Source organism: Prinia subflava, chromosome Z, assembly GCF_021018805.1.
Source record: "Prinia subflava isolate CZ2003 ecotype Zambia chromosome Z, Cam_Psub_1.2, whole genome shotgun sequence".
Taxonomy (NCBI): Eukaryota; Metazoa; Chordata; class Aves; order Passeriformes; family Cisticolidae; genus Prinia; species Prinia subflava.
The window spans coordinates 25,480,173-25,505,249 of record NC_086283.1 but is presented as its reverse complement, the minus strand read 5'-3'; the positions used below and the strand labels follow the sequence as shown (position 1 = coordinate 25,505,249).

Here is a 25,077-nt window from a genome sequence, read left to right as displayed (position 1 = left end):
TCTGTAAGAGCAGGAAACATTTCAGCATGCAGATGGCAGCCCAGTCTAAAATCTAGTTCTGCTTGTGCTGAGCACCTCTGTAAGGAGCCTTGAGGAGCACAAAGGGAATGAGAGAAGTGGTGTAGGGGGAAACAGGAGGGATATGCTATCTTTCAGGATTGAGACCTCCCTTTCAACTGTGTCTCTCCATTTTTAATAGCTTTTCTGCAAAAGCAGCTTGGGGATCAGGGTTAGAATGGGTATGAAAGAAGCAAAGCATCTAATCTTCTGGCTTAATAAGGCCCTTGCTTAGGCAGCTGCGAATTGGACAGAATGTTGCTTATTGATATAAGAACAGAGAGCAGTGAGTGAAATTGGTGTGGGTGAGAATGGTCTTTTCTCATCTCTTTTAATCTGAATTAAAATCTTCTCCTTCTGTAGTTGAGGCTCTATAGAGAGGACCTGTGATCGCTGGCAGGGCCGTCTAAAGCACTCAGGAGAAAATGGCCATGACCTGAGCAGTGCTATTTGCTCTGGGTGTCAGGAACTGAAGAGCTGGAGTCATGTGCAGCCATGGTTTTTCTGGAATTTACGAGGTTTATCAGTGACTCTGAAGTCTAAGAGTTCTCATCAGCAACTTTTTTTTTTTTTTTTTTTTTTTTTTTTTTTTTTTTTTTTTTTTTTTTTTTTTCCCTCAGGAGGTCTGAAAAGCTGGATTCAGAGTCCTTTTTTCCTGTGCAGTGCTACTCCACAGGGCCAGGTGGCTGGGCTGGGTATGAGAGCAGTCCCTGAGCTTGTCTCAGCCCAGAAGAGTTTGCCATCCTGGGACAATGCCCAGTAACCTTGTCAGCTTTGAGAAGCATGCGTGGTCACCCATGGCTGGGGCTCCTCTCTCCCCTCAGGTGGCTGTGATTACTGCTGCACCTTGCGCTGCATTGGGAACTTCCTGCTGTAACTGCACCTATTCTAGGACTTAGGCTGATTCAAGGTGATTTTTTAAATCTCTCTCCTTTCCTCAGTGCCAGTGTACATGTTTAGCTTTCCAAGTGTAGATTGTATTCACATTTTCTTCTCTCCCCCAGTGGGCTTTTCTGTAAGCTTTTAAGTACTTCTGCAAGGTGGTGAGAGGCTAAGCCTCATTCTGTAAACCTAAACTCTGGCTCTGAGAGTCTTTACATTTCCTTCAGTACTTCATGTTGCCTGAAGTACTGTATTGATTAAACCACAATCTACAGGAGTAAATATATGTAGAATATTAATAGCTTCTACTCTAGGGGGAAAAAAAGGCTGTAAATTAATCGATCCATTATGTTGACCTCATAAACCATAAGGGCTTGCAGTACAGCTGTAATCCTCCTCCCACAACATGTATTTCACTTTGAATGTCTGTAAAAGGCCTGGACTACTCAAACTTAAAAGCTGTGATACTGGACACACATACCCTCTATCCTAGGATGTGTAGTTAGAATATTGCAATGTTAAGGCTGAACAATAATTCTCTCTAGGATCCAGGGTAGTGCTGAATCAGTACATCACTGATGGTGCAGCTGGGTATGAGGCTTAAAAAACTGTAGCTAACTTTCTCACTCCTTTCTCATTCTTGTTCTTCCTTACAGCTGCTTTCTGTGTTTCCAAGTATAGGTGCTGCTGCAATGAGGGGCAAGTACGATCCAGGGATTTAAAATCTGGTTTGAAGATATACCGAACTTGAGTTCTGTGTGAGTTGCTTAGGGAATCCAGGTCAGTGTGTGGTGTGAGCTGATAGAACTCCATCTGCTAATCAGTGCTGAGTAGTCCTAGTTCTTCTGGTTTACAAATCTGTTAAAATGGGCTGCTTAGGTTTTTATTGAATTTTCTTAGCAGCAATTTAGATGTGTGTGTACATCGTACGCTAATCACTCTCTTTAGTGTTTTGATGCTATTGTAATAGCATCAAAGATATTGTAATCTTTATCTGTATTCAGAATATTTCAGGGGATTTTCCCATTTCCTGCCCTTTTTTTGCCCCATAAATGAGCACTATTTTAAGCAGCTATTGGATAAGAAGATTCTTGTAAGAAAATGTTCCTGAGTTAATGTTTGCAGGGTTTTCTCTACAGGGCGAGCCAGCAGTTTGCTCAGTGTTGAGTCTGACTTCCACTTTACCATAACTAAAATCACTTCTACACTCTGCAGCCAGATGTTAATGGGGGAAGTTAATGGGGTGTTGTCCATCCACAGTATTTTTCTTGTGTGCTTGGCACTGAAACCCATTTTTTTGTTTCCATGTTACACTGTAAGATTCTCTTTGAAATTTTAAGATTCCATGCTTGGTATCTTCTACAGTTCCATTTGGAAGATATCTAACTTTTTAGTGGAAACATTAAAATATTTTCAAACCAAACCTGGGTGTTAACACCAAAGGGGTGGTACTGTTTGTTTCTTCTGAAATAATTGGTAAGATTCTGACTTTATTCCTTTCACATCACGGAAGATCTGTGAGTTTTAGGTTTTTATTCCTTTTCTTTTGCACCCAGACATTCAGCCTTTAGAGGAATCATTACAGATAAGTATTATAACCTTGTCAGTATTAAACTATGGGTTCCTTTTGCTTTGTCAGGACTAGACCTTGGTTTTTCCTTCTTGTATTACTGTCATGCAGGTGACACTGCTGAGGCAGTAATAATCCCAGACAGTTTAGATGTTGTGTCTTGGTTGCAGTTTACTCCCAATTTGCATAACACAAGCACTGTGTTGAGCAGGCACGCCATGTTACCCTCATGTCTCAGTTCTGGAGATGAATTTAGAAGAAAATGCTCTGGAATGAGCGTTTCCTCAAAAGAGGAAGGACTTCAACAACTCTCTTTTCTTCTGCCAGTGGGAGAAATGGATATCAGGGGATGACAGTGAAAAAAAGTAAAACTGTTTATTAGCAAAGCAAGATACCTGCAAAGCACAGGAAAAAAACCTGAACCTCACCACCACCTCTCCAAGTGGCTGAGAGGCAAAGATGGTGCCTCTAGGAGGGGAGGAGAAAACAGTTCACAGCAGCTGGGAACCTGTTGGATGTCTGATGAGGGTCTCCTCCTCACAGCAGCTGAAGTTGGTGCATTTTAATGTCCTTTTTGTGTCGGTTCAGCTCCTCCGAGGTCTTGGGTTCTGGGTGGTCCTGCTGGCTGAAAAGAAAAAAAAAGCCAAGCCGAACACAGTGCAAGGGGAAAAAAAAAAACCCAACCAAAACCAAAAAGTTGTGAAAAAGATTCTCCAGACTAGAGGGAGGGAAGGAAAAAAAACTTCTGGCTTCAAACTAGCAAAAACTAATCTGACAAAAGGAACAACATAGGGTCCCCAAGTCATGCTGTCTCAGAGCACTGGACAGAGGGTTTGAACAGAGCCCCGGAGTTCCCAGGTTCCAGCCCTGCTGCCCAGTTCATCTTGAAGATACAGCAGCAATTTCTGGGCATAAAGCAGATGATGAGAGAATAAATTAGCATCATAAAATCACCCTAGGACACCTCATTTTTAAATTTCTCTTTAAATTTCAGCTGAATAAGGCATATGTGAGTTTAGTCAAGGACCTGAGTTCAGTGGAGACTTAAATCCTGCAAGACAAATGCTGAATGCATACTGCCTTGTAGAATTAATGCTCCTTGTATATTTAGACAACTTAAGTGGCTGGTTATGATGGTGAAGATGCACAGTGAATTAGGCAAAATGAAATATTCTTTGATGCTCATTGAGCAGCAGAGCGAAGAATGTTGCATGACCCATATCAAGTAGAGCTGAAGAGAGCTAGCACTCATTTCTGATCTTAAGTATTTTATCTCTGATCTTGAGTACTTTTTCTTTATGTTTCAGGTATCAACAAAAAGGAATGGTACCCATTGTGGATTGCTTCCAATCAGCATATTATATAGGCTGAAAATCTTTTAGTAATAAATAGCTCAGTGTGGTATGTTGGCAAAAGAGAAGACCTGAGAGCGAGTTCATATTAAAATTTAAAGCCTTAAAAAGTGGAGTGGGGAAATGGTTTGAAAAGAAAGGAACAAGACTAGCCTACTGTAAAGACAATGAAAAAATTACTCTTGCCATTTCACCCCTTGTGCGTGGGGTGAAAACGGTAATTTATTTTGTGAGATATCTGAGCAACAAAACCTGACAACTGGAAATCACTGAAGAGGTGGGTTGCTGTTTTTAATGAGTGCCTTCTGCATCACAGCTTCTGTGGAGAAACCAGAACCTACAGAGCCTTGTGGTGTATCAGCAAATCTCAGCCTGTGCACAGACGTGTTCCTGAGTGCATGTGCACTGCTTTTCTTTTCTTGTTTTCTTTTAAAAAGGAGCACTGCATAAACAAAGCTTGTAGTACACATTAGAGCAGAACTAAATTATATTTAAAGCATGAACTTGGGAATCTCTGTGCTGGATTTTGTGCAAAATATTAATGCTCTGATTTTCATCTAATTTCTATGTGCCTCCTTCTGACCCTTGTCAGTTGAAGTTCCTTTGAGTCCCAGAAGCCATATGAACTGAAGTGGGTGCTGGAAAGACAGCAGGTAATACATGAAGGAGATGGGAACAGAGCAATTTCCCAAGCTCTGTTTTCTGAGGATTTTTGTGGAAGAAATGCAGTTTTCAAAAGAGATGAAGGGTGTTAAGCAAGATATGGGAGTCAGGATGGTTCTCGTTAGAAGAACAAAATTTGTGCTGCATTGCAGCCTAGTTCCCTTGTAGTTTTGGGTGCTTACAGGACACTGTGGCAGTTGCCCAAAGTCAGACCTGTAGGACAAATGGGGTGAAGAGGGAAGGAGAGACCTTATTGGCAGTGCAATGATGAAGAATTAAGTTGTTGCACCTTGCTTCTCCTACACGTCTCCCTCAGAGAGCAGCAACCTCCCTTTACTTACCTAGATTCAAATACAACCTGGCAGGTCACAACAAGGCTTGGATTAGTGAGTTTTTCACCTTTGTCAACAAGCACTTCATTCTGTGTCTCTCTTTTCTCCTCTCAGTGATTTTAGGCAAGTTGGCTGTAATTGGTATTTCTGTGTCCTTATTGAGTAAGATGTCCTCAGTCTTCTGGGAATGGCGTGAACTTGGTTCCCCTCTTACGAGGCATATCCAGTAGAGTATTACATTCTTGTTACAGCCGTGAGCTCCTGCTCACACCTGCTTGGAGTTTGCAGCATCAGAGCAAGCGGCTCCTCAGGGAAATGGTTCCCTCAGGGAAGTGCCTGTGAGGGGAATGTTTTGTCAAATAGCAAAATCAGCCCCTGCTTGCAGAGAAGTGGCATGGAACTCTGACTGGTGTATTCTATCTTGTGGCTCGTCAAGGTGGCGCAGTTTTGTTCATGTTCGTCATCAGACCATAGGCATCCACTACACATTTATACCCAAAAGCCTAGCACAGGGCTGTGGTCCATCCCACTGCCTGACAGGTGAGTGAATGGCCCTGAGGAGGGAGTTGAGACTGGTCCTGTTGGGAGACACAGCGAGAGTCTTGGGACACTCAGCTCCAGACACCTCCTGGGCAAATTGAGAAACTTGGTCTTGAACTAATACAAGCTTCCTTCTTCTGGCTGCTGGCCATTCTTCTGGGGGAAATCTGGCTTATTTTGTATCTTGTGTTCTTTGTTAACAAGAATGTTTAAAAACAGTCATCTCTGGTAGGGCACTTTGAACAGCCTGACTGACTGTAGCTGGCTGCTGTCTCAGGACAGAACCCAGCTGACCTGCTGGTGTGACTGATCCCGCTTCCTGGTGGAATGTCTGCCGTGGTGGAAGTGACAGATGTGTTTTTTCTGATGTGTTTTTTCAGGTCAGCCTAAGTGTAGTTATGTCAGATGTGACAAGCTGAGGCTTTGGGCTTGATTATGAGTGACTGGGTGGAGCTGTGGTTTCTTGCCCTTTTCCTGCTCTATTTTCCTCTATTTGTGGAGGTACAGAGACTGACTGCCTTGGTGAAGCCAGGGCTTCAAAAAGTAAAACTCCTATCCTATCCTATGCTGACAGAACCAAGAATTTTCTGCTCTGCCTACCATTAATATTGGTTGGCAGAACTTTGCTTTAAATTTTTAAATGTATTTAATGCAGCCTAGCTTGTTTACAGCTCCACCCCCTCCTCCTAGGGGTGGAGATGTATAGGCCCACATGAAAACGGACCTAGGAATTCCATATTTCAGCTGTAATTACTAGAGGGAGAAAAGTGAAGAAACTAATTTGCAAAGCTGTACTTGAAAATCATTCTAGCATAACATCATCATTACAATTATCTGTCAAAAGATTCAGTTCGATTACTTTTTTTAGGCTCTCTTGTCAAGATGGCCTTGGTGGTTTCAGGATTTTGTTACTCCAAGGAGAGGTCAAGGAGGAGTGAATGCTGATTCTGTCATTAACCACTGTCAGACAGCCTTTAGTGCATATTATTTCTTAAAAATGCCTTTGCATTGTTACTGTGAGAAATCAATAGGAATAAAGTGCCATAGAATTCAGGGAGGGAAAAAAAATCCATTGCCTGTTTGTAGATTGTAGTATGGTAAGGTGAGAGGAAGCAAATTTCACTTTTAAGTGGTAATTTTGAATTAATTGAATAGCAGCACAGTTCCTATAGTGTAAAAGATTACACGGGGTTACTTACATTTTCTTCACACAACGATAGGCCAGTAGTAAAATTACAAGGGAAGAATATTTGATGTAATAAATAAAGCTGAATAAGCATCAGTGAACAGCAACCTCTTGCTGCTTTTTTGTGTTGAGTAAATGTTCAGGGCTGGAGGGATCTGGGCTGCTCCCCATGTTGAGGGTTTGGGACCTCTGAGTGAGCTGGGTGGGCAGACGTGTTACAGCTTTTATGGGAGGATTCCATTTCATTGGCCTCAGTTCTGACTACTAATGCTTGTAGTTCTCTGCGTTTCTGTTTAATTGAAACTGCTGTAAAATGTGTGCTGAATCTTTTGGTGCAAATAGTTAACTTCACAGTGACTTAGATGACTGCCCACTTTATCTGATAATACGGGTCCTGATGTAAAGTCTGTATCTTATGGAGATGAATTCCTGGAGTTTAAGTATATCAGGCCACTTAGAGGCCCATGACTTCAAGCTAAGCATATATTTGAGGACTCTAGCTTATAACTAAGCATCTCTCTTTGAGAGAGATGGGCTTTGATGAATTCAGATTTGTTCTACCTGTTTTTAAATGGGAAGAGAAGGACCCTCAGTTTGCTCTTGCTATCTTTTCTTGAATGGCCTGGTACTTGTAAATGAAAACAGAATTAGTTCCAATAATTATATAAAATTTAAAAAACCTTCTAAATGTGATTTCCCTTCTTCTTCCTTAATATACATAATGTAGAGTAAGTAGTAAACTTCACAGGTGAGACTCCTAAGACCTACATTCATTGATTTCTGATTTTTTTTTCACCTTTCTTTACCTCATTGTATAGGAGAAATTTCTGGAACAGCATGAATTGCAGATGTTGTAGGAGCTTTTACAAGGCCACTAGTGGGACAGTAAGGTTGCTAAGAGAGATTGCATGAGTAACCTACTCTGTGCCTTTTCCTGAACAATATGATTTTTTTTAAAGTGTGTGGCCTTAAGTATGTGGTTTGTATGAGACAAAGCTAATTATGACCATCAGGGTCTTCCCCTTAAATAACATGCAAAACTCTGCATGTTATTTAAGGGGACCCGTACTACTTCAAATAATCTGTTACATCTTGTGGTTTTTTTCTTTGAGAGCAAAATGATATTTTTGAGGTGCCATTTAAAAAAATGCAACCCTTTTGTCTGATAGTAAGAAGCAAATCCTTCATACGTGGTTACTTTGAACTGTTAATTTTTCCTACTCCTGCCTAAACGTAAACTGAGAAGTTGTTACATTAAGCCTTTGCCCTGTAATGGTTGTTTGAGAAATGTTTAACTGTAGCTGCTGCTTTGTTGTAGTGAAAAGCTGTGATTCAGATTTTGTACTATGTTTGCATTTCAGCTGTCACAGAAAGTGAAAGATGAGGCCTCTTGTTTTCTTGGTTCTTGTGATCTGTACTGTAGTCAGCATGAATTTGAAGCTCGTGTCAAAGAGAAATTCTGGTAAGTCACAGAAAATTACTTTTGGATCTGAATGTCATGCTCATGTAATCAAGCATTTTAGATGGTTGCATTTTGTTTTGCATATAGACTATTTTTTCTGTTCTGAAAACAAAACAAAAAAAAAACAAAAAAAGAAAAGTCATAACTGATGTGGTTGGCTTAGTAAATGGAAGTGGTTTTTCTTCTGATAAAAAAAAATTAATTGCATTGAAACCTCAGCTGGAGTTATTTCATAGGTAATAATGACTTTGGCATTGTGACATTGTTCTAGCATCCAGTCTTTTACTCATGTTAAGGGATTTTATTAACTGTGGATGTGATCTGTGGTGAGTTTTAGGTCTGGATGATTTTTTTTATTTTTGAAAATGTTATGCTGGCCAGACATGTGATCATACATAGTGATAACTGGGAAGAGGTCTCCTGAGGAGATAATCTCTGATTATTGTGTCAGTGAAAGAGAGTGGGAGTTGGTTGATGTTTATATCAGCTTTGGAAACCTTCTAGTAGTAACAGAACACTTCAAAGAAGCATTAGAATCACTCCTTCTAGGGTAGACATTCATCTGGATAATGGTTCATCTGTACTTGAGCCTGAAGTGATGTCTGCTCCATGCAGCTTTGCCCTTTCAAAGGAGTGACTTCATGAGACTGTGTTTCTCAAGTAAGCTGTGAGTTTAGAAGACATTGGGCAGACGTGTAGATCAACTGCAGTGCTACACAGTGGTGTGACTCTGGTACAACCTGGAATGTCTGTGTGAGGGAAAATATTGGACTGTTAAGCTTTTGACTGCATGTTGTTTTTCTGCACTGTTTGTGTGCTATATTTACATGTGTGAGGGCTTCTGCTGATACTGCTGTCCTCAAGGTCTTCAGTCTTTTCAGCACTGCAGGTACAAACAGAAATTACTGACTTCAGTTGGTGTTGCCTGTGTTAAGTTTAATTTCTGCATTTCTTGAGAACAAAGGTGAAAATTATTGGGCCATCTATTTAAAAGAATTACATGTCACATCCCAGGCTGAGAAGTGTTACTCTGGCAACTGCCAGATGCTGGGCTGAATTCTTTCTGCTGGGCTGGAAAGTGTAAATGGAGGTTGCTAAACTGAACTAGTCTCTAGCCTTTTGTGGTGATTATTGTGTCCAGAGTCCAGTTTGTGCTGTGAGAGCACTCACAGATATTGGGGTTTGGCTACAATGCATCTTGGTCTAAACTCTGCTAAGGGTGATGGTGTTCCTGTTCTTTAAAACTGCTCTCACTGGCCTAGATGGCAACCCTCTGTGAGATCCACAGTGAGTGAAACTGCACAGTCTCTATTCACTGATCCCAGGCAGCAGCACCCGGCCTCAAGTAAGGGCCTGTGCAATTCCTTTGCCAGAAGTACATGCCTGTAGAAGTGACATGCTGGTGGTTGTAGCATCATTCAGCTGGTAGTTTACCTTTAATTAGATATATATTTTTAGAATCTGCTTTCTTTGACTCTGCAGAATGTCTTGTGGTAATAGTGACTGTTGACAGTGTCAATTTAGGTTCAGTCCTGGTAGGAAAAATGCTTTAATATGTTAGACTGCCTCTTGCTAAGTATAACCCACTAGTGAATAGGTGGTTCTTTTTTATTTCATTTGATTGTGCCAGTATGTGTTGAGAATAAGATGAAGAGGAAAAAATGCACATGAAGTAAAATTATAGTTTCTTTGCAAGTACATAATCATGTAGTTGGCTTTCACCTTCGGTACTCATTCTGGTTGCTGCATGGAGCAAACTATTGATTTCCATTGCTTTTTTCTTTTTCCACTACATTGTGTGTGAAATAATTTTCTGTTTCTGTGATATCAGCACTTGGAGTAAAATGAATAATTTTACTTGTTTTCTGAACAGTCTTTAGCTTGGCAAGACTGTTGTTTGATTGCTTGGGGCTTCACTAAACATTACACGTTGTGAAGAGAGAGATGCAACTTCTGAACTTTAACTCTTTGTGTAGTTTTAGTGGAAGATCAAGTACAGTGGATGAATGCAGACAGGTAAATGCACAAAGAAACAGTGTCAGCATATTTTCCACGGGATGACTCTAGCTGGTGCTGGTGCTATAGTTCAGAGTTTTGTCTTTTTTTTACACTGGTGTCTATAAAGGAGAGTGGAATGGGGCAATTATTGTAATGGTTATTTGTGGGCAGCTGCACTGCAGTATGAACTACAGGATGTCTGGAAGCAGGAATAGTGTTTTAGCTGTAGATTAGAGGCTGAGGTGAGGGGAGTGGATGAAGGGCCTAAAGGATGCTCTGTGGACAGGATCTCTGCAGCAGTGTCTGGATGGGTATTGTAGTCTTGGGTCTTGCTGTTGGTGTGGGGATGTCTGTGCTGGTGAGCATCCTTGAAAGGGGAAGGAAAATTGTGCAGACAGTTATGTAGAGCAGTGTGAAGCAGTGCATGGAAGGTGCTGACACTGATGATAAAGACAGATTTGGGCTACTAGAACAATAAACCAGCAAAATTGGTGTCTTTGCTGACTTATGTGAACTGGCATTTTTTTCTAAGCAATGCATAGAATTATTGCATGAATGGCCAGGGTTTTGATTAGTGTCAAGTACAAGAGCAATTATGAAGTTGACTGGCATGTGTGTAATATCACAAAATGGAATGTATCTTGTGTAAGGGGTAGGGAGGATCTGAAGAGAGCTGACTTGAAGAGGAGCAAGAAGAAGGTGGGGCGGTGTTGTCAGGTAATACAAAGGCATCACTCAACGAGGCACTTGAAAGGGAAGTAGAATGTCCAGAAGGGCTTTATACGTGAAGATGGAGTTGACTTAAAAAGGGGAAAGGTTTGGCTGGGAAAGCATCTTGAGAGGCTGGTGCAGAATTTCTCCTTCAAAGTCAAGCAATGGAAACCAAAGGGGAGAAAGTTAAGGATGACAACTCCAGACTCCAAGTGCAGATGGTACACAGAGGCTGGAAAACAGGCAAGAGTCATTAAGGAGAGGTCAGGAGTGGAGGATCTAAGATGCTAAACAGAAGGTCATGAAATGGTGCTCCAGCTGCAAGCATATAACTGTAGTCTGCTGAAGAAACAATCCTCATGGAAGGGAATAGAAAAACAGAGCTGAAAGATTTTTCTCATGTCCTTTACTTACCCTTTGTTACAGATTTAGGTATCCATATTTCCCATTTGGAAAAGAGAAGCAGAGATGCATATGAAGACTGCAAATAGATTTAGAGTACCCTGCAACGCTGCAAAAATGACACAGAAACTTGTAGCAAGACAAATTTGTTTGGCTGCTTCTCACTTGAGATGTGGTGCCAAAATAATTAAAATGGGTGAGCTAATTTAATTATGCTCATCAGATTCTTCTTTACAGGCAGCAACTTTCCAATGCTCCAGGAGAAGTCTGTCATGTCTACAGAGTAACAATTGCTGTTTGCGCTGGGAACAGAATAGTTTGCCTCAAGCATCTGTGTGAGTGTAATGTTGACTTAAGTTTCACAGGCATTTCTTAATATTAAGAAGCATTCTGAAAACTGCAGGTCATCCTTTTTGCCTGCTTTTGGAAGTAAAACTGAGCAAACAGCTAATGCAGGGACTGCAGCTTTAGCAATACCCTAGGAAGCGTATTTTACAGGTGGAGGTTATACAAATGAATTGAAGATGTGGGAGTTGCAAGGTTCCCAGCTGGTAGGAGATTTCCTTTTAATCGGATTAAGCGACTTCCATTTCCAAAGTCTTTGTATATGTAGTGCTTTGAATAATCACAGCAGGGAATAGAATACCAATTCAAAATCATTGCATTTTTAAGCAAATGATTTTTCAGATTATATATTCTGTTTGACTTACTAGACATAATTCCATTAGTGAATAATTGATACCATTTATTGTTGCTGTATTATTTGCTGAGCTGAAGTACCCTGTCTGCGCGTGCTAGAGCTCTGGAGGGTGTGCTAGCCTTGTGTGGAAGAGCAGGGGCAGACATCCCCAAGGTTTCTGAGAGGCTGCAGGGTGTTTAGCAGCCTTTCTGCAGGTTAACACAGCTTTAATTGGCTGAGGCTTGGCACAGTGTAGCAATGGGGAACAAAGACACTTGGGCCTCCTTGCTGGCTCCAATGAAGATCATTTATTGCAACAAACCAAGCCTTTTAATGTTCTAAACTTAATCAAAGGAAACATGCATTGGCTGCCTGCCCTGTGGTGTCACTGTTCACGTGTCCCCTGACCCAAGGGGACCACGTGTCTCACCAAGCACTCACTGCCCCAGTCACCAGGTGATCACATGTCACTCAAACAACCTGTCCTCTGGTCATAGAACCTGTCTTTCACCTCACTGTTAGCTGAACCTTCCCCAGAATGCTTCTTGGTGAGCAAGAATTCAACAGGATTTTTTACCTCCCACAGCATGGGTATGTCCCTGAAGCTACAGAGTCATCTCCTCTGCTCTGTCAGGTGGATTTGCTGTGGGATTCCAGCCTTCCTTCTTATCCTGTTTATCCTCAGACCATCCAGAAGGCATTCATGCCATAGGAGCAAGTGTGTGTCTGAGTCTCCACCCACCTTGTGCCCTCCACCTGCATCTGATTTTATCACCAATGGCTTGGGAGAGAGAGGGCTTGACTTGGCACTGGGCCTTGCTGTATATGGACATAGCCAAATTGTCTTAAATTCTCATTGGTACTGCACAATAACACACTTCTAATGCATTAATTTAAAACCTATTGGCTTAATATTTTGTGCCTTTTAAATGTCACGCAGACAACTTCCTGTGGTCTGCTGCAGATGTTGCAGAGACCTTCACTTTCCTGCAGTTGTCACTGCTTGTGCTTATGATTTCCATCTGCTCCCTTCTGTGAAGATCAATCTTCCTGTGTTGTTGCTGACCACTTTGGCTATGGAAATTGTGGCATGCATAGAAGTGGAGGTGTTTGTACTTCAGAGATCATTAATGGATTTGTGGCTGGAGTGGGGTATTCTAGATGAGCCTAACTCTAAAGTTGTGGGCCCAGAGGAGCTTCTGTATGTGTGCTCACACTTGCCATTTGCTTTAGTTTGCAGTTGCATCTGCCTGAAGAGCTGACTTCTGACCCTGATGTAAAATTCATGGCCATGAGCTCTCCCATGTCTGAGACATGAGGGATGCAAAAGAGGCTTTTGAATTTTGCTGCCTGCAAATACTGCGCAGACAGAAGAGACGGGAGTTTGGCAGCGCTCATCAGTGCATGCTGATCTCTTACTTTTCCCAGAAGATGTTACGTTATTCACAGCTCCAGCAAACAAAGTCAGAATCACTGCTGTTCTAAGCTGTCATCAGTGCAGGAAAGTACAGTCTCTCCTACATCAGCTGTATCTGCTCACGGGTTCATGGCTGCTCTCCATCTGTTCTGTTTGGATCCTTGAGAAGTGAGGAGCTCCTGTGCTCACTCAGGTCTCAGGGGGCTTCCAGCAAGTCAGCTGTGAAGCTCTGGTCATCATGCACCTCATTACAGGGTTCTCAGCCTTAGTTTCTTCTCCTCTAGACAGAAAGCAGCATTGCAGCTGGACAGACCTGTCTGGGAGACAGCTGGCAGCATTTATACATTCTCTTTGCAGGTGGAGGGGAAGGGACATGTACACAGAAGAACAAGAAAGGAAATAAATAATCTGCAAGAAGTTTGGGGTTTTTTTAGTGATCTCAACCTGACAGGGTTTAAATTTTCAACTTAGTTAAGCACTCAACTTTTTAGCTATTGCACATATTTAAAATGAATTCATATATAATTTAAGCAATTAAAATATTGAGCTGATACTTAAATATTAAAGCTAGATTCCTTCCCAAAAGGGAAACCTTTTGTATTTGAATATAATAAATGTACACAGTTAAATTGTTTCAAGCTGAAGTAAATCACAAAGGTAGCATCTTCAGGCGATAGGGAGAAATAAACAAAGCATGAAAGAAATGCCATTTCTTTAGCTAAAAATGTGTAATCTTCCACTTTTGCAATGGGTATCATCTCAGCTGTTTGGATATCTGTTCTACATCTAGATTCAGCATGTAGAAGTTCATTAATAATATCTGAACTGCTAAAATACATGTCATCGTGAATGAGATTTTTTTCTCCCCTCTCTAAAGTGGGGCTTTTCAAACGGGGTTTTTCCGTTTGATTTACCAAGGTGCCTTTGCTTTATTTTCTTTAAGATCCTAATTAGAAATTTTAAGAGCGATGTTAATTTCAGTATTTGTAGTGTGCCCACCTTGAGGGCGAGCGCCCTAGGTTTGCATCCTTTCTCTGAAACTGACTGTCCCGAAGGACAAGAAGAGTTCTTCTGGCATGTTTTGTGTTTCATCTTGTTCGTGAAAATATTTTTGGAAGGTTTGTCTTACATAATGTTCAAATGAAAGTATGAATAATACAGCTGCAGACTTACCCAGAGCAGTCTTCAAGCTCAGCATGTTGGCTAGTCCTGGAGATGAATATCTGCTTGCTTGGGCACATCTTGTGCTGCAGGGGCTCAGAGGTAACTTAGGGGGACATGGACCTGTAGGAGCTTTAAGGAATCTGTGGTGGAATGGCTTTGCTTTGGGTCAGCTCCTGACCAAGAACACTTCTGAAGTGTGCTTGGGTTTTTGTAACTTGAATACATATTAAGGCAGGTTTTACACCCTGCTGGATATATTTAAAGGAACGTAAATAAGGCTCCTTAGGTTGGATGAGGTATGAATGTTAATACACATTTTCATGTCTTTGTCCACCAAATTGAAACTTTTTATTCACTTTCAGAACCTTGCATCTTGTTTGACTGATGTGCATTTCAGTTTTGAGTTGCTAGCCCCTGTAACATGATGTACCAGAAATTTCTATTTTTTTTATTCATTTGCTACTTGTTTTTGCCATGAGTGTAGCTGTTGAAGTGATAAGCAGCAAAATTGTGAGGTAGGAGATGCTGGGATCACTGTGGTGAATAGTGAGAAAAAGGAGAATTAAGATGCATTTGTGGAGTTTTTCTTGTTTTATTTGGCATTCAAGTTTTTGAAGATGCTGGTGTTACATATAATAAAGGAAGCATTAGACTTTTGCCTTCTCAGGAGCTGCAGAGTTAAGTATTTCAAGTTGTTGACTTGTGGAGGAAGAATGGAAGGAATGTGTTTTGGACAGTGCTTGTATGTACAAATGTTAATACATAAACCTGTGTGAGATTGTTGTGTGCTGTTGTAATTCACTAAAGTAGAAATGCTTGCCCATCTATTAGTTGAAAGCAAAATTGATCTGAGCTGCAGTGTCACCTCTAGAGGGTACATTTATCACTTTATCAATCTCTGACCCTTTCAAATCCAATCGATTCTTTCCTTCAAGAAGCATGATTAGCACCTATAATACGTAGTCATATGTAAACATACAACGCTCTGCCACTGAAGACAGAGACTTAGATTCAAGTTAATCTTCAGACCCGAGCACTTTGCTTTTGCAAGACATGGTCACCAGGGTGCCCATGTCCCCCAGCCTTTCCCATCAGTTCCTTCTTGCTTGCCCTCCCTGTGTAGTTCCTTGTTCAGGCAGGAACAGAGACAGCATGAGGGTATTTCTGTTAGCTTGATTTGTTTCAAACCTCCTTGACATTTTTGGAGTTACAGAACTGTAGCTCTGTTGTGCTGTGTATGACCTGTGGAAACTCACTCCCAGTTACTTCTTTTTTTTTTTTTTTTTTTTTTTTTTTTTTTTTTTTTTTTTTTTTTTTTTTTGCGGAAGGTAGGTTTTATGACACTTCAGTGTAAGACAGGTAGAGTTGGTGTGCATCTTTTGGGGATCAGGATGGCTTAAAAAAGGTGTCTGCTAAGATTTCTGCTTCTGTTATTCCAGATGGAAAATTAACTTACTGAATAAGTAGGAGACTACAGGAGCATTGCTCAGTGATTTTTTTGTAAAGAAACTGGAGGCAGTGGCAGTACCTGAAGTGAGTTTTTGTATCTGTCTGTCTCATTCCTGTGGCTGTAACGAAGTGGGAGGAAAAGGAACCTCCATCAGTCCCTGTCTGCTACCCTGGCCTACCTGCTCCTCTGGGAACAAAGGCAGCAGAGAAAGCTCCCCTTTCAGTGAAGAGGCCTGAATAGGGCAAAAGGGAAAGTCTGAAATTCCCAAATTACTTTCTAATGTTTTAAAGTACCGTATTTTGGGTGTCACCCTTGCATGTGTCTGGGGGATGTGCTGGTGTTTAGACCTCCAGTAACCAGGTGTACAGTTCAAATGTTTGTTAGGGCTGTTTAGCAGAGGCCTTGAAACATGATGGTAGTAGTATTTTTTTTTTTATTTTCCATGTTCTATTTGTACTTTTTTATCAGGGCAGGGTTTTTTTTTTTTTTTAATTTCATGGGACTATTTGGTGGTTTCACTAAACATCTGCTATCATGGTATTTGATATGAGTGCTTTTTGTCTCTAATGTTTGCTTCATAGTTATTCCCATTTTACAGATGGCAGAAGATCAGCAAGAGAGAAAACTGTATTTAGGTTGCCCAGTGCACTGAAGGTGATGAAGGGAATAACACATAAATTAAACGTTTCACTCTGTTTTGTTGTGTTCCTAATGCCTTGGGCAAGGACAAGGAAAGCAGTCCTGTCTTCTATTGAGGCGAAATAAGCATGTACATAAAACATGCTTCTATGTCCTTGGATACATGGGATAGAGAAAAACTTCTTTAATTTCTGTTATTTCTCAGTAGAAGATTGAAAAATGTGTCAGCTAGAAACAGAAGAGGAGAAGAAGGAGAGATAATTGGTTATACCATGTTTTGTGCACTAGTTTTAGGCTTAGAGCTTTTGCCTTTGAGTATTACAAGTCTGTTGTGCATACTGGCTATTGGCTGTCCTTCCAGTGAGCAGTGGGGACACAAGAAGAAGAACCACTTAACACTGTAAAATGACACACGGAAAACCTGAGGAACCTCCAGCCCTGGAAGTGCCACTCACGTCTCTTGGGTAACCAAGTTTATAGAAACCTCTGTGTGTGTCTGCTGCTCTGGCCTAAAGAACATTTGCTGATCCTGAGCTGCTGGGACTCTGCAGGCAGTCAGCTGTACTCAAGCCACTCTGGGCTCCATCTGTGCTTACCAAGTAGCTTGCCTTTAAATTTTTAGCAGTACCAGGAACTGCAGTTCTGTCCTCAGATGAGTGAATAGCCTAAAACACCTTTGTCCAAGGACACCTCAGTGTATAATCTAACCAGATGTTCATGTTTATTTAAAGAAATGGTGGCCCTTTCATCACACTGTACAAATACACATAAAATTTGAGGGCAAAGTTGTTTCACTGATTTTTTAGAAGTTTTATTTGTTTTTTAATATTTGAGATTTACTTTTCTGGTATGTTGAAGATAGAATTGACTTATTATTTGTGAAGACTGATGTTAATATAGCAGATCAGATTTTCCCCAAGACAGTGAGCATTGTTTGTTCTTGGATTTAAGCATTACAGTTTTGTTTCACTGGCACTCTTGATGCACTCTGTGATCCTTATTTGGATCAGTGTGCAGAGCCACTTCATGCACACTTATGCTATGTTATGTGTCCAGAAAAAAATATATATGGGTGGGCTTGGAAGGGGAGGTGTAGTGTGAGATACAATCATTGATGTCCTTGAAGTATTGGTAAAATGCAGAAACATTATCACGTTCTACAGAACAGAGCTCATCAGAATTTCTTTTTCAGTGTCAGTCTCATTTTGAACAATAAATTCCCTGAGACAGATACATTTAATAATCAATGGAAAAGTGCTAGAACGTGAATCAAAGGCAGGGTTTGTCCCAGGCTCTTTACCTCTGGAGCTGAACAGCAGTACGTCTGTCATCCTTCAGATGGATGTCAGAAGAAGAAGAAGGTGGAAGCCGATGAACACAAGAGTGGTCAGATCTCTACTCTTAGTGGGATTCCCTGAATCATTTGCCTGTGTCAGATCTCTAAGGTTTACTGTGGAGGAGATGTGACAACTGACAAGGTGGGATCACTTCAGTGGAGCCAGGTGATCCTGCAAGCTTCCTTGGCTTCATGCCACAGCTGGATCTGTGGCCATCAGCACTGCTCTCTGGCAGTCCTCCCTGGTAAAGAGGAATCTCCTTCAGGATCTGCTTCTTCCTCTCTTGTTGCAGGTTCCAATTGCAGACTGTGTTTTGCTGAGAAAATAAACTAACTTTCAGGTGTTTCTAAACCACTTGTTTATTTTGGTACTTGTGGTTTAGAAAAGAAAGTTTGAAACTTAAGCCAAGAAAGTAATTATTAAACATTGGAGCTCTTGAATGTATTTTTTGTTTTTGTTGTGACCTTGAAAATCTTGCCCTATTATATAAAGCCAGAGAGGTGTGAATAATGGTGTGGTTTTAGGCATAAGGAAGGAAATTAGGATGTGTATCACTGATGACACATTGGATATAGTATTTCCATTCAAAACGACATCTGTAATTTTAAGGAAATTGCGGACTACAGTGGAAGTGCACTTAGGAGTGGAGTGTTTCAGCTTTATTGGAGCAGATTGAAAGCTGAAGCTTTTTGGCTGACTTCTGATATAGGTCAACATAATTCCTGTTCGCTGTGACTTTCTATCATATTATTTACAGCATTATGATTTTTTCATCTGCATTGGATGATTAAATTTGCTCTTTACCACTCAGTGTTTATTGCAAAGGGTTTTGTTCCAACTGTGCAACATACCTCTGACTTACTGCATGAGAGATAAAACCTAAATCCAGCGACCTGGGCTGCCTGGCTGCAACTCTTGTGGGCTATACACAGGGAGACAGCTCTATTGAGGAAGAAAGGTTCACTATTAAGCCCCGTTTTAGAAGCATGTACAAATGAACTGTTCATTTGCTGTCCTTCATAAAGAGCTGTAGTTGATGGTTTTCTCTGAAGGATACAGATCCCACGTGAACAGTTGGTTATTCAGAATGCTGTTGTGTGAAGTCACTTGCAGAATGTGTCACCAACTTGTTGTAGTAAGGAAGACTCCTGATGTGCTGTAGTAATTAGTTGTCTTTTGGAAAAATAATCCTTTTTCCTTTTCCACAGAAGTGAAATGCTGGCTAACTTGGTCATGAAAACTTAGATAAAACAAATTCCACAACGTGATTGTAGAATGGCTTGGTCATGTCACACACAGTTGAAATATTACTTTAAGTCTGTCACTGGTGTGTAAATATGATCACCCTCCAGAAAGTGAAATGGTTTATTGTTGCTGTAGGCTGCTGGGTAAAAGCTCTCCTGTAGAGTATTTTCATGGCTACAGTTGGCTTGTTTTTCAGGTTAATGCAAGACAAGTGCATCCTCTCCTGCACATCTGCACATAGGGTTGCCCTTTCAGAATGATAATGTGTAATATACTTATAAAAATCAGATCTCCTTTAATAGTTTTATTCTGCACATGAAAGTTGTGCATTATCAGTGTGGTTACTTAGATAATTTAATGCTGCTTCCATGCTTTATTACTATTTCCAACAGGGAACTATAAAAGATAATTTTGATCTCCTTATACTTTGTATAGATTATTAAGAAATATTTTTTCAGTGGCAGAAGAGGGAATTCTATTTTTTGCATGATCTAAAAGCCCCTGAAGACTCACCTTTTAAAATCACATCAAGCAGATGAGGGAAGAGATAGGAGCAGTCAGTCACCTTGTTAAGAGTTCAGGGGTTCTTGAGCATCAGCATCCAGGGGTGGTGATCCCCAGCTGTGGAGTTGTGCAGCATTTGGTGACACTCATTTTCAGGTGTTTCCAAATGGCTTGGAGGTGTAGGGGAATAAAACCATCAGTGGTCTTGTGTTAGCATGGTACTGGCTTTTCCAGTCTGTCCTTTGAGATGTTATTAAAGGTATCCTAGTGCCCCAAACACTTAGGAAGAAGGGAGGTGGCTGAGCTGCCTCCTTTTCAAGATCCTGTTCCCTGCTCAGCTGCACTGGGATGCAGCCCCTGCTCGGGGTGGTCTCAGCAGGTGCATCTCAAGCTTCTGTCCCAAACAGGGTTTGGGCTCTAGTCAAGGGAATTGGACTGGGCTGTGTCATGTTCCATGTTCCTGTCTTTTATTTTCTTCTTTGAGAAACTTTCTTTGGAGTAGGATATGCTGTAATACGCCAGGAGAATTAACCAGAGGAAGTGTCTATGTAAAGTGAGAGAGGAGATCATTAATTGCCTAAAAATTAGGCAGTTTCCATCTGAGTAATTGGTGTTGGCTGCCTGGCCAGCCTTCCACAGTCTAAGAACTAGCTCATTAGTAGAATACACACAGATGGTACTGTGCTCTGAGGTACTTAAAATACACAGGCAGAGAGCTGTGTTAATAAGGCAAACCTGTCCTTAGCCTCCATGGCTGAGTTTGCTACAAGCAGCAGAGGGAAGGGTGTCATTTGGTAAATATTATTAGGTAAATGCATTTCCATAAATTTATTCCGTTTTCACTCTTTTTTTTCACGCAGATAACAGATTATGATAAATACTCAAAGTAATTTACTGTTTCTGGAAAAATTCTATTGCAATAATAGACTTAGCATGACTGCTTCATTTCTTCAGTAGCCGATTTACCCATATAATTGCCTAGAGGGGGGAGATGTATTCAGAGCCCAATTTTTATTTGGAATATATATATATATATATACACACACATATATTGCTCTCTGTTCTTTCTGTATGCAGTTTGTTAATAGTTAATTCAAAGTAAGACTTTTTCTTGAGTCCCTTCTAAAAAATGTTAATGGATAACAAATAAGGAACTGCCCACCTGGGAAGATCTAAGTGCACAGCTTGGTGGAGGCCCTGATGGTGCTGGGGGACGAGCAGGGGCTGAGCAGGGGCACTGTGGCCTCCTCCCAGACAAACTGCCTATGCCTGGGAGCTGCACAGCCCTTGGGAGGGACAGCCCTGCTTACCCTCACTTCAAAGCTGTGGGGCAGATTCGGAGATGATAATAAGCATGGCTTAATTTTCAAATGGTAGATTATCCCTTTGCTCCTCATCCCACGTGTCCCTTGAATGGAGAACTGCTCCATCCGTACTCTGGGCAGACTTTATGTTTTTTCAAGAGCAGGGTCTGAGCCCATCTTAAAATTAGTGCCCTTGACTGTGAGCAGTAAGACACTTTCCTAACCCCATCAGCAAATTCCTAAGCATATTGACTTTTGTGTTTAAGAGGCTTTTACCATTAAGACTGGGCTGGGGAAGAAATGGGCTTCCTTGGATAACAATTCTTTCCCAAACAGTCTGAGTTTGGTCTCCTATGTAGTTACATTTTGTTTAGTGGTGCTTTTCCTGTCTGTGCTTATATGTCTATGTCATGAACTGTGACAAATTCTTTCTGATGAAAGTATTTATTGTTTCCCTTGTTGATGCTCTGCAAGCACTTGGTTGCATTTTGTGGATGTAATTTATGTTGCTGCTTTGCTCTGTTTTTCATTTCTCATAGATTGGATGTCTGTTATTGGAGTATGTGCTCGAGTTGAAAAGAATGCTTCCACCACAGTTTGATTAGTCTCTGCATTTCTGTGTGTGTGTGTAAGGTACAGAGCCACTTGGGTAGATCTTTAGGGGGTTCGTGTTTTTGTGGGGTATATTTTAAAAATACTGTCTGGACCACATAACTCAGGAACGCATGTAATTTGTAAAGAATAATTTAATAGTTACATTCAAATGTTTTGAGTGATGCTGATCCTCCCTGAGGTAGAGTACTATTCATTTTAAGTCCTGCTTTAGGCTTGGGTTAAATCCTTGGCAGCACGGATGATTTCCACAGCCTGCACTGGAGGCACCAGACTCTAATGAAACAAATTATTTTGTGGAACTCCAATATTTGAACCTGAAAACCTTGAAGAAACAATGGAATGTACTCATTGGGCCAATGGGATTCAGTGTTCCCAAATGATGATGAGCAGGCTATTTAAGGCTATGAGTAGGCATTAAAGGCTATGAGTAGGAATGCAACTTAGAGCTGTGTGGAGAGATGGGAGCATGGGGTAGATATCATTCAGGGAGATGCAGGAAGGCTTTTTGCAAGGATATGTGTAAAAGAGTAAGGCTTTGGAAGAGAAATCTGTAAAATATTACTGGATTATGGATTTGGCTTGAATGGAGAAGTGGGGTTTACAAGGACAGGAAATCACGGAGTGACATGATGTCCAAAGAAATTTCAGGAGTTTGGTTGCAGTAGAATTCCATAAACTGTTTGAAGGTGGCAGTGTATGCGGTTCTGAAAGCAAGAAGGGCTTTTAACTGATTATGTTGAAAAAGGAAGAGCAGTATTCATTTTAGCTTTCAAATTTCAAGGTAATTTGACAGGGTTTACTAGTAACCCTAGGCTGTGGGTTTTTTTCCCTGCTGTAAAGCTATTGAGTTTGGTGGAATTAAACTAGAAATTAGAAAACACAACTGTGTAGCTATGTGATTGTTTCTCCCTTCTGTGTGCCAAACTTCCGCTTATTTAGTGTGATTTTGCAAAAACATCCATTGATTTTGGTTATTCAGCAGCTAATTACCTCATAACCCACAGGATCAAGCAGCAGAGCTGCTTATTTAGCCCATAACAACAATTCTTATTGTGGTGCCCAGTTGTGCTGGCACTTGCTGCAGGGGACCTGCCCTTCACTGTCCTGGCGTGGTGGCAGCAGAAAGGTCTCTGGGCGGTGGCTGCTGCGTGTGGAAATGGACAGCAGCTGCCATTCGACTAATGAGTACCTGATGGCTGTGCTTATTCTGTAAATGTGAAGCCTTTCTAAGCAGGTTTTTTTTCCTGTTGGTGTAATTCGATGTGTGCCACAAGTTGCTGAGGTGAGAGCACAAGCTGGAGGAAACCAAGGTATCAGTGGAAGGCTCTGACAGGTCCCTCTCCTGCCTCCACCTCAGGCATTGCAATGGGTAAGTGGAGAGAAAAATATAAATGTGTCAGAGTAAATCCCCAGAAAGAATCTTTGCCTTTTCTAGGTAGTACCATGATGAAAATTATGCTGCATTGCATTCTGCAGGGACCTGGCTCTTCATTGAAATAAAAGACAAGCACGTCAATATGGTAGCATGTCAAGAGGTGTAGCAGCAGTAATTCCCTCCAAAATGACACCTTGGCTGTAGTTTGACTAAATAGACAACAAATTGTTTAGTGCAGGCTGAATTCAGACATGCTGTGCAGATTCCTTCAGTACATCCACTTGAAAAGCCCTCTAATGCTAATCCATTTGGATACCACAGTATTGTTTCCAAATACAAAATCTGAATTTTAATTGCAGTTTTGTGGTTCACAGGAGAAAAGTAATACATAACTAGTTTTATTTCAAAGACAAATCCTTTGGGGGGATTGCAATTCCTCAAACATCTTTAAGATTCTCAGCAGCAAATCAATACTTTTCTCAACAATTATCCTTGGAAACCTTCCAGTTAGATATGATATGAAGAAACAAAGCTGTGGTGGTCTCCAGCTGAGCATTGCCTGTGAAACTGCCTTTGTAACTTGAAATGCAAATGAAATTGTAAAACAGAACTTGACTGTATCAGTAGGCAGCTATCTTTTGTCAAGTACATGTGAGGATAAAATAACCTCTGAGGCTGGAATTGTTGACTTATTTAAACTCAGTTCCCATGAATTGGCATTGTCTCTCTTCTGCATTTGACTGGAGCTCTTGAGTACTTCAGCTGTATGAAGGACAAGCAATACTTTAATAGTGCTCATTGGAGGGCCGTGTCCTTAAGTGGTCTTTGAACATAGTAATAATGATAAAATATTAACCTCTCAGAACATTAATTAAGATTGCTTATAGACATTGGGATCACTTTGTACAGAAGAGCAGAAATACTGCAATTCCTGGCAGGGCTATTAAAAAAAAATCAGAAGCAAAACTATATTACTGATATTATTTGTGATTAACTTGTAATGGACTTGTGATGATTTGAATGGCTGAGAGCTACACTATGGGTCAAGATTGCTTGGTATTTCTTCCACTGTGAGTTAGACAGCACGTGCCTGACTGAATGCACAAATTAACTTCATACTGCAAGAAAATACATGGGATTGCCTGGCCATATCTTAGTGGCCATCTCAGTTCTGGCCTATTCAGTTTGCAGCAGCAAATATATATACATAAAAAATATATATTTAGAGACATCTCTTGGAGAAAACCAGTTTGCTGTGATAGAAGAACCCAGTGCTGTGTAATGAGTGTTCATGTTTTAGTTTTTGGAGCACTGTGGTTGGATGTTGTAAAATGGCAGCTGAGTATATCTGACCGTATAAGGCAAAAGTGGGAGTACTCATAAATAGCTGGGGAAAAAAAAAGGTTTTGTTTCAGACAAATTCACTGTGCTCAAACATGAGTGTGTGAAGGATGTCTCTCCCATGAATGCTGTTAAGTTTGCATTGTTGGGAGGAATAAGACTGGAAATATCCATTGTCTCCCGTCTGTGAAGAACCAGAGGCTGTGCAGAACTGTGGCTGTGGAGAACCAGGGAAGGCCAGTAAGAGCTTTTTGCCAGATATATTCCCCCGGACACTCTTGGAGACCAAGGCTGCCAAGCAGTCTTCTAGAAGCCAGGTTCTGGTACCTTCCTCAAGCAGTTTTATGTGAAATATTTTAAATGAAATGAAATTGCCATGACAGCACTGACGAGATTTTTAGTAAGATATGAGAAATTCAGGTTCATAATTTCAGGAATCACAGAAAAATAATTTTCTCTTATTTTCTGTTATAAATTTTCTTCCTGTGTTTAATCATTTAGTCTGCCTTTGTTTTCAGCTTTCACAGTCTGACTTTTTCAAGTCCATCTAGCTTGTGCTGCTAGCTAGCAAAATAAAATGTGGCAGCCTCCTAGAGATATTAAAGGACCCCTAAGTCTCAAGAAGGATTAATGAAGTCTCTGGGTGAGACTGTAAATTATGGCTACTTTCTTCCATAGTCTTTGATGGCATAGTCAGATATTTCTACTCCCAAGTGCTATTGCAAGAGCATCACTGATGCTGTCCCTTGGTTTGTTAACTTTTATGTCCCTCCATGCTGACAACAGCCCTTCGAGCTGCATCTCTAAACCAGAAAAAAAAAGGGTCAAAACCCCACATCTGTGTTTAATTCA

General features: G+C 40.9%; 1 protein-coding gene across 1 annotated transcript in view; it reads left to right on the top strand.

Moving 5' to 3' along the window:
- IL1RAPL2 (interleukin 1 receptor accessory protein like 2) overlaps positions 1–25,077 on the top strand; it is a 385,745-nt gene that overhangs the window by 5,040 nt on the left and 355,628 nt on the right. Inside the window, exon 2 of the mRNA XM_063423231.1 lies at positions 7,944–8,044. Within this exon, the coding sequence (XP_063279301.1) occupies positions 7,963–8,044 (82 nt within the window). The 5' untranslated portion in view covers positions 7,944–7,962. The remainder of the gene's footprint in view (positions 1–7,943; positions 8,045–25,077) is intronic.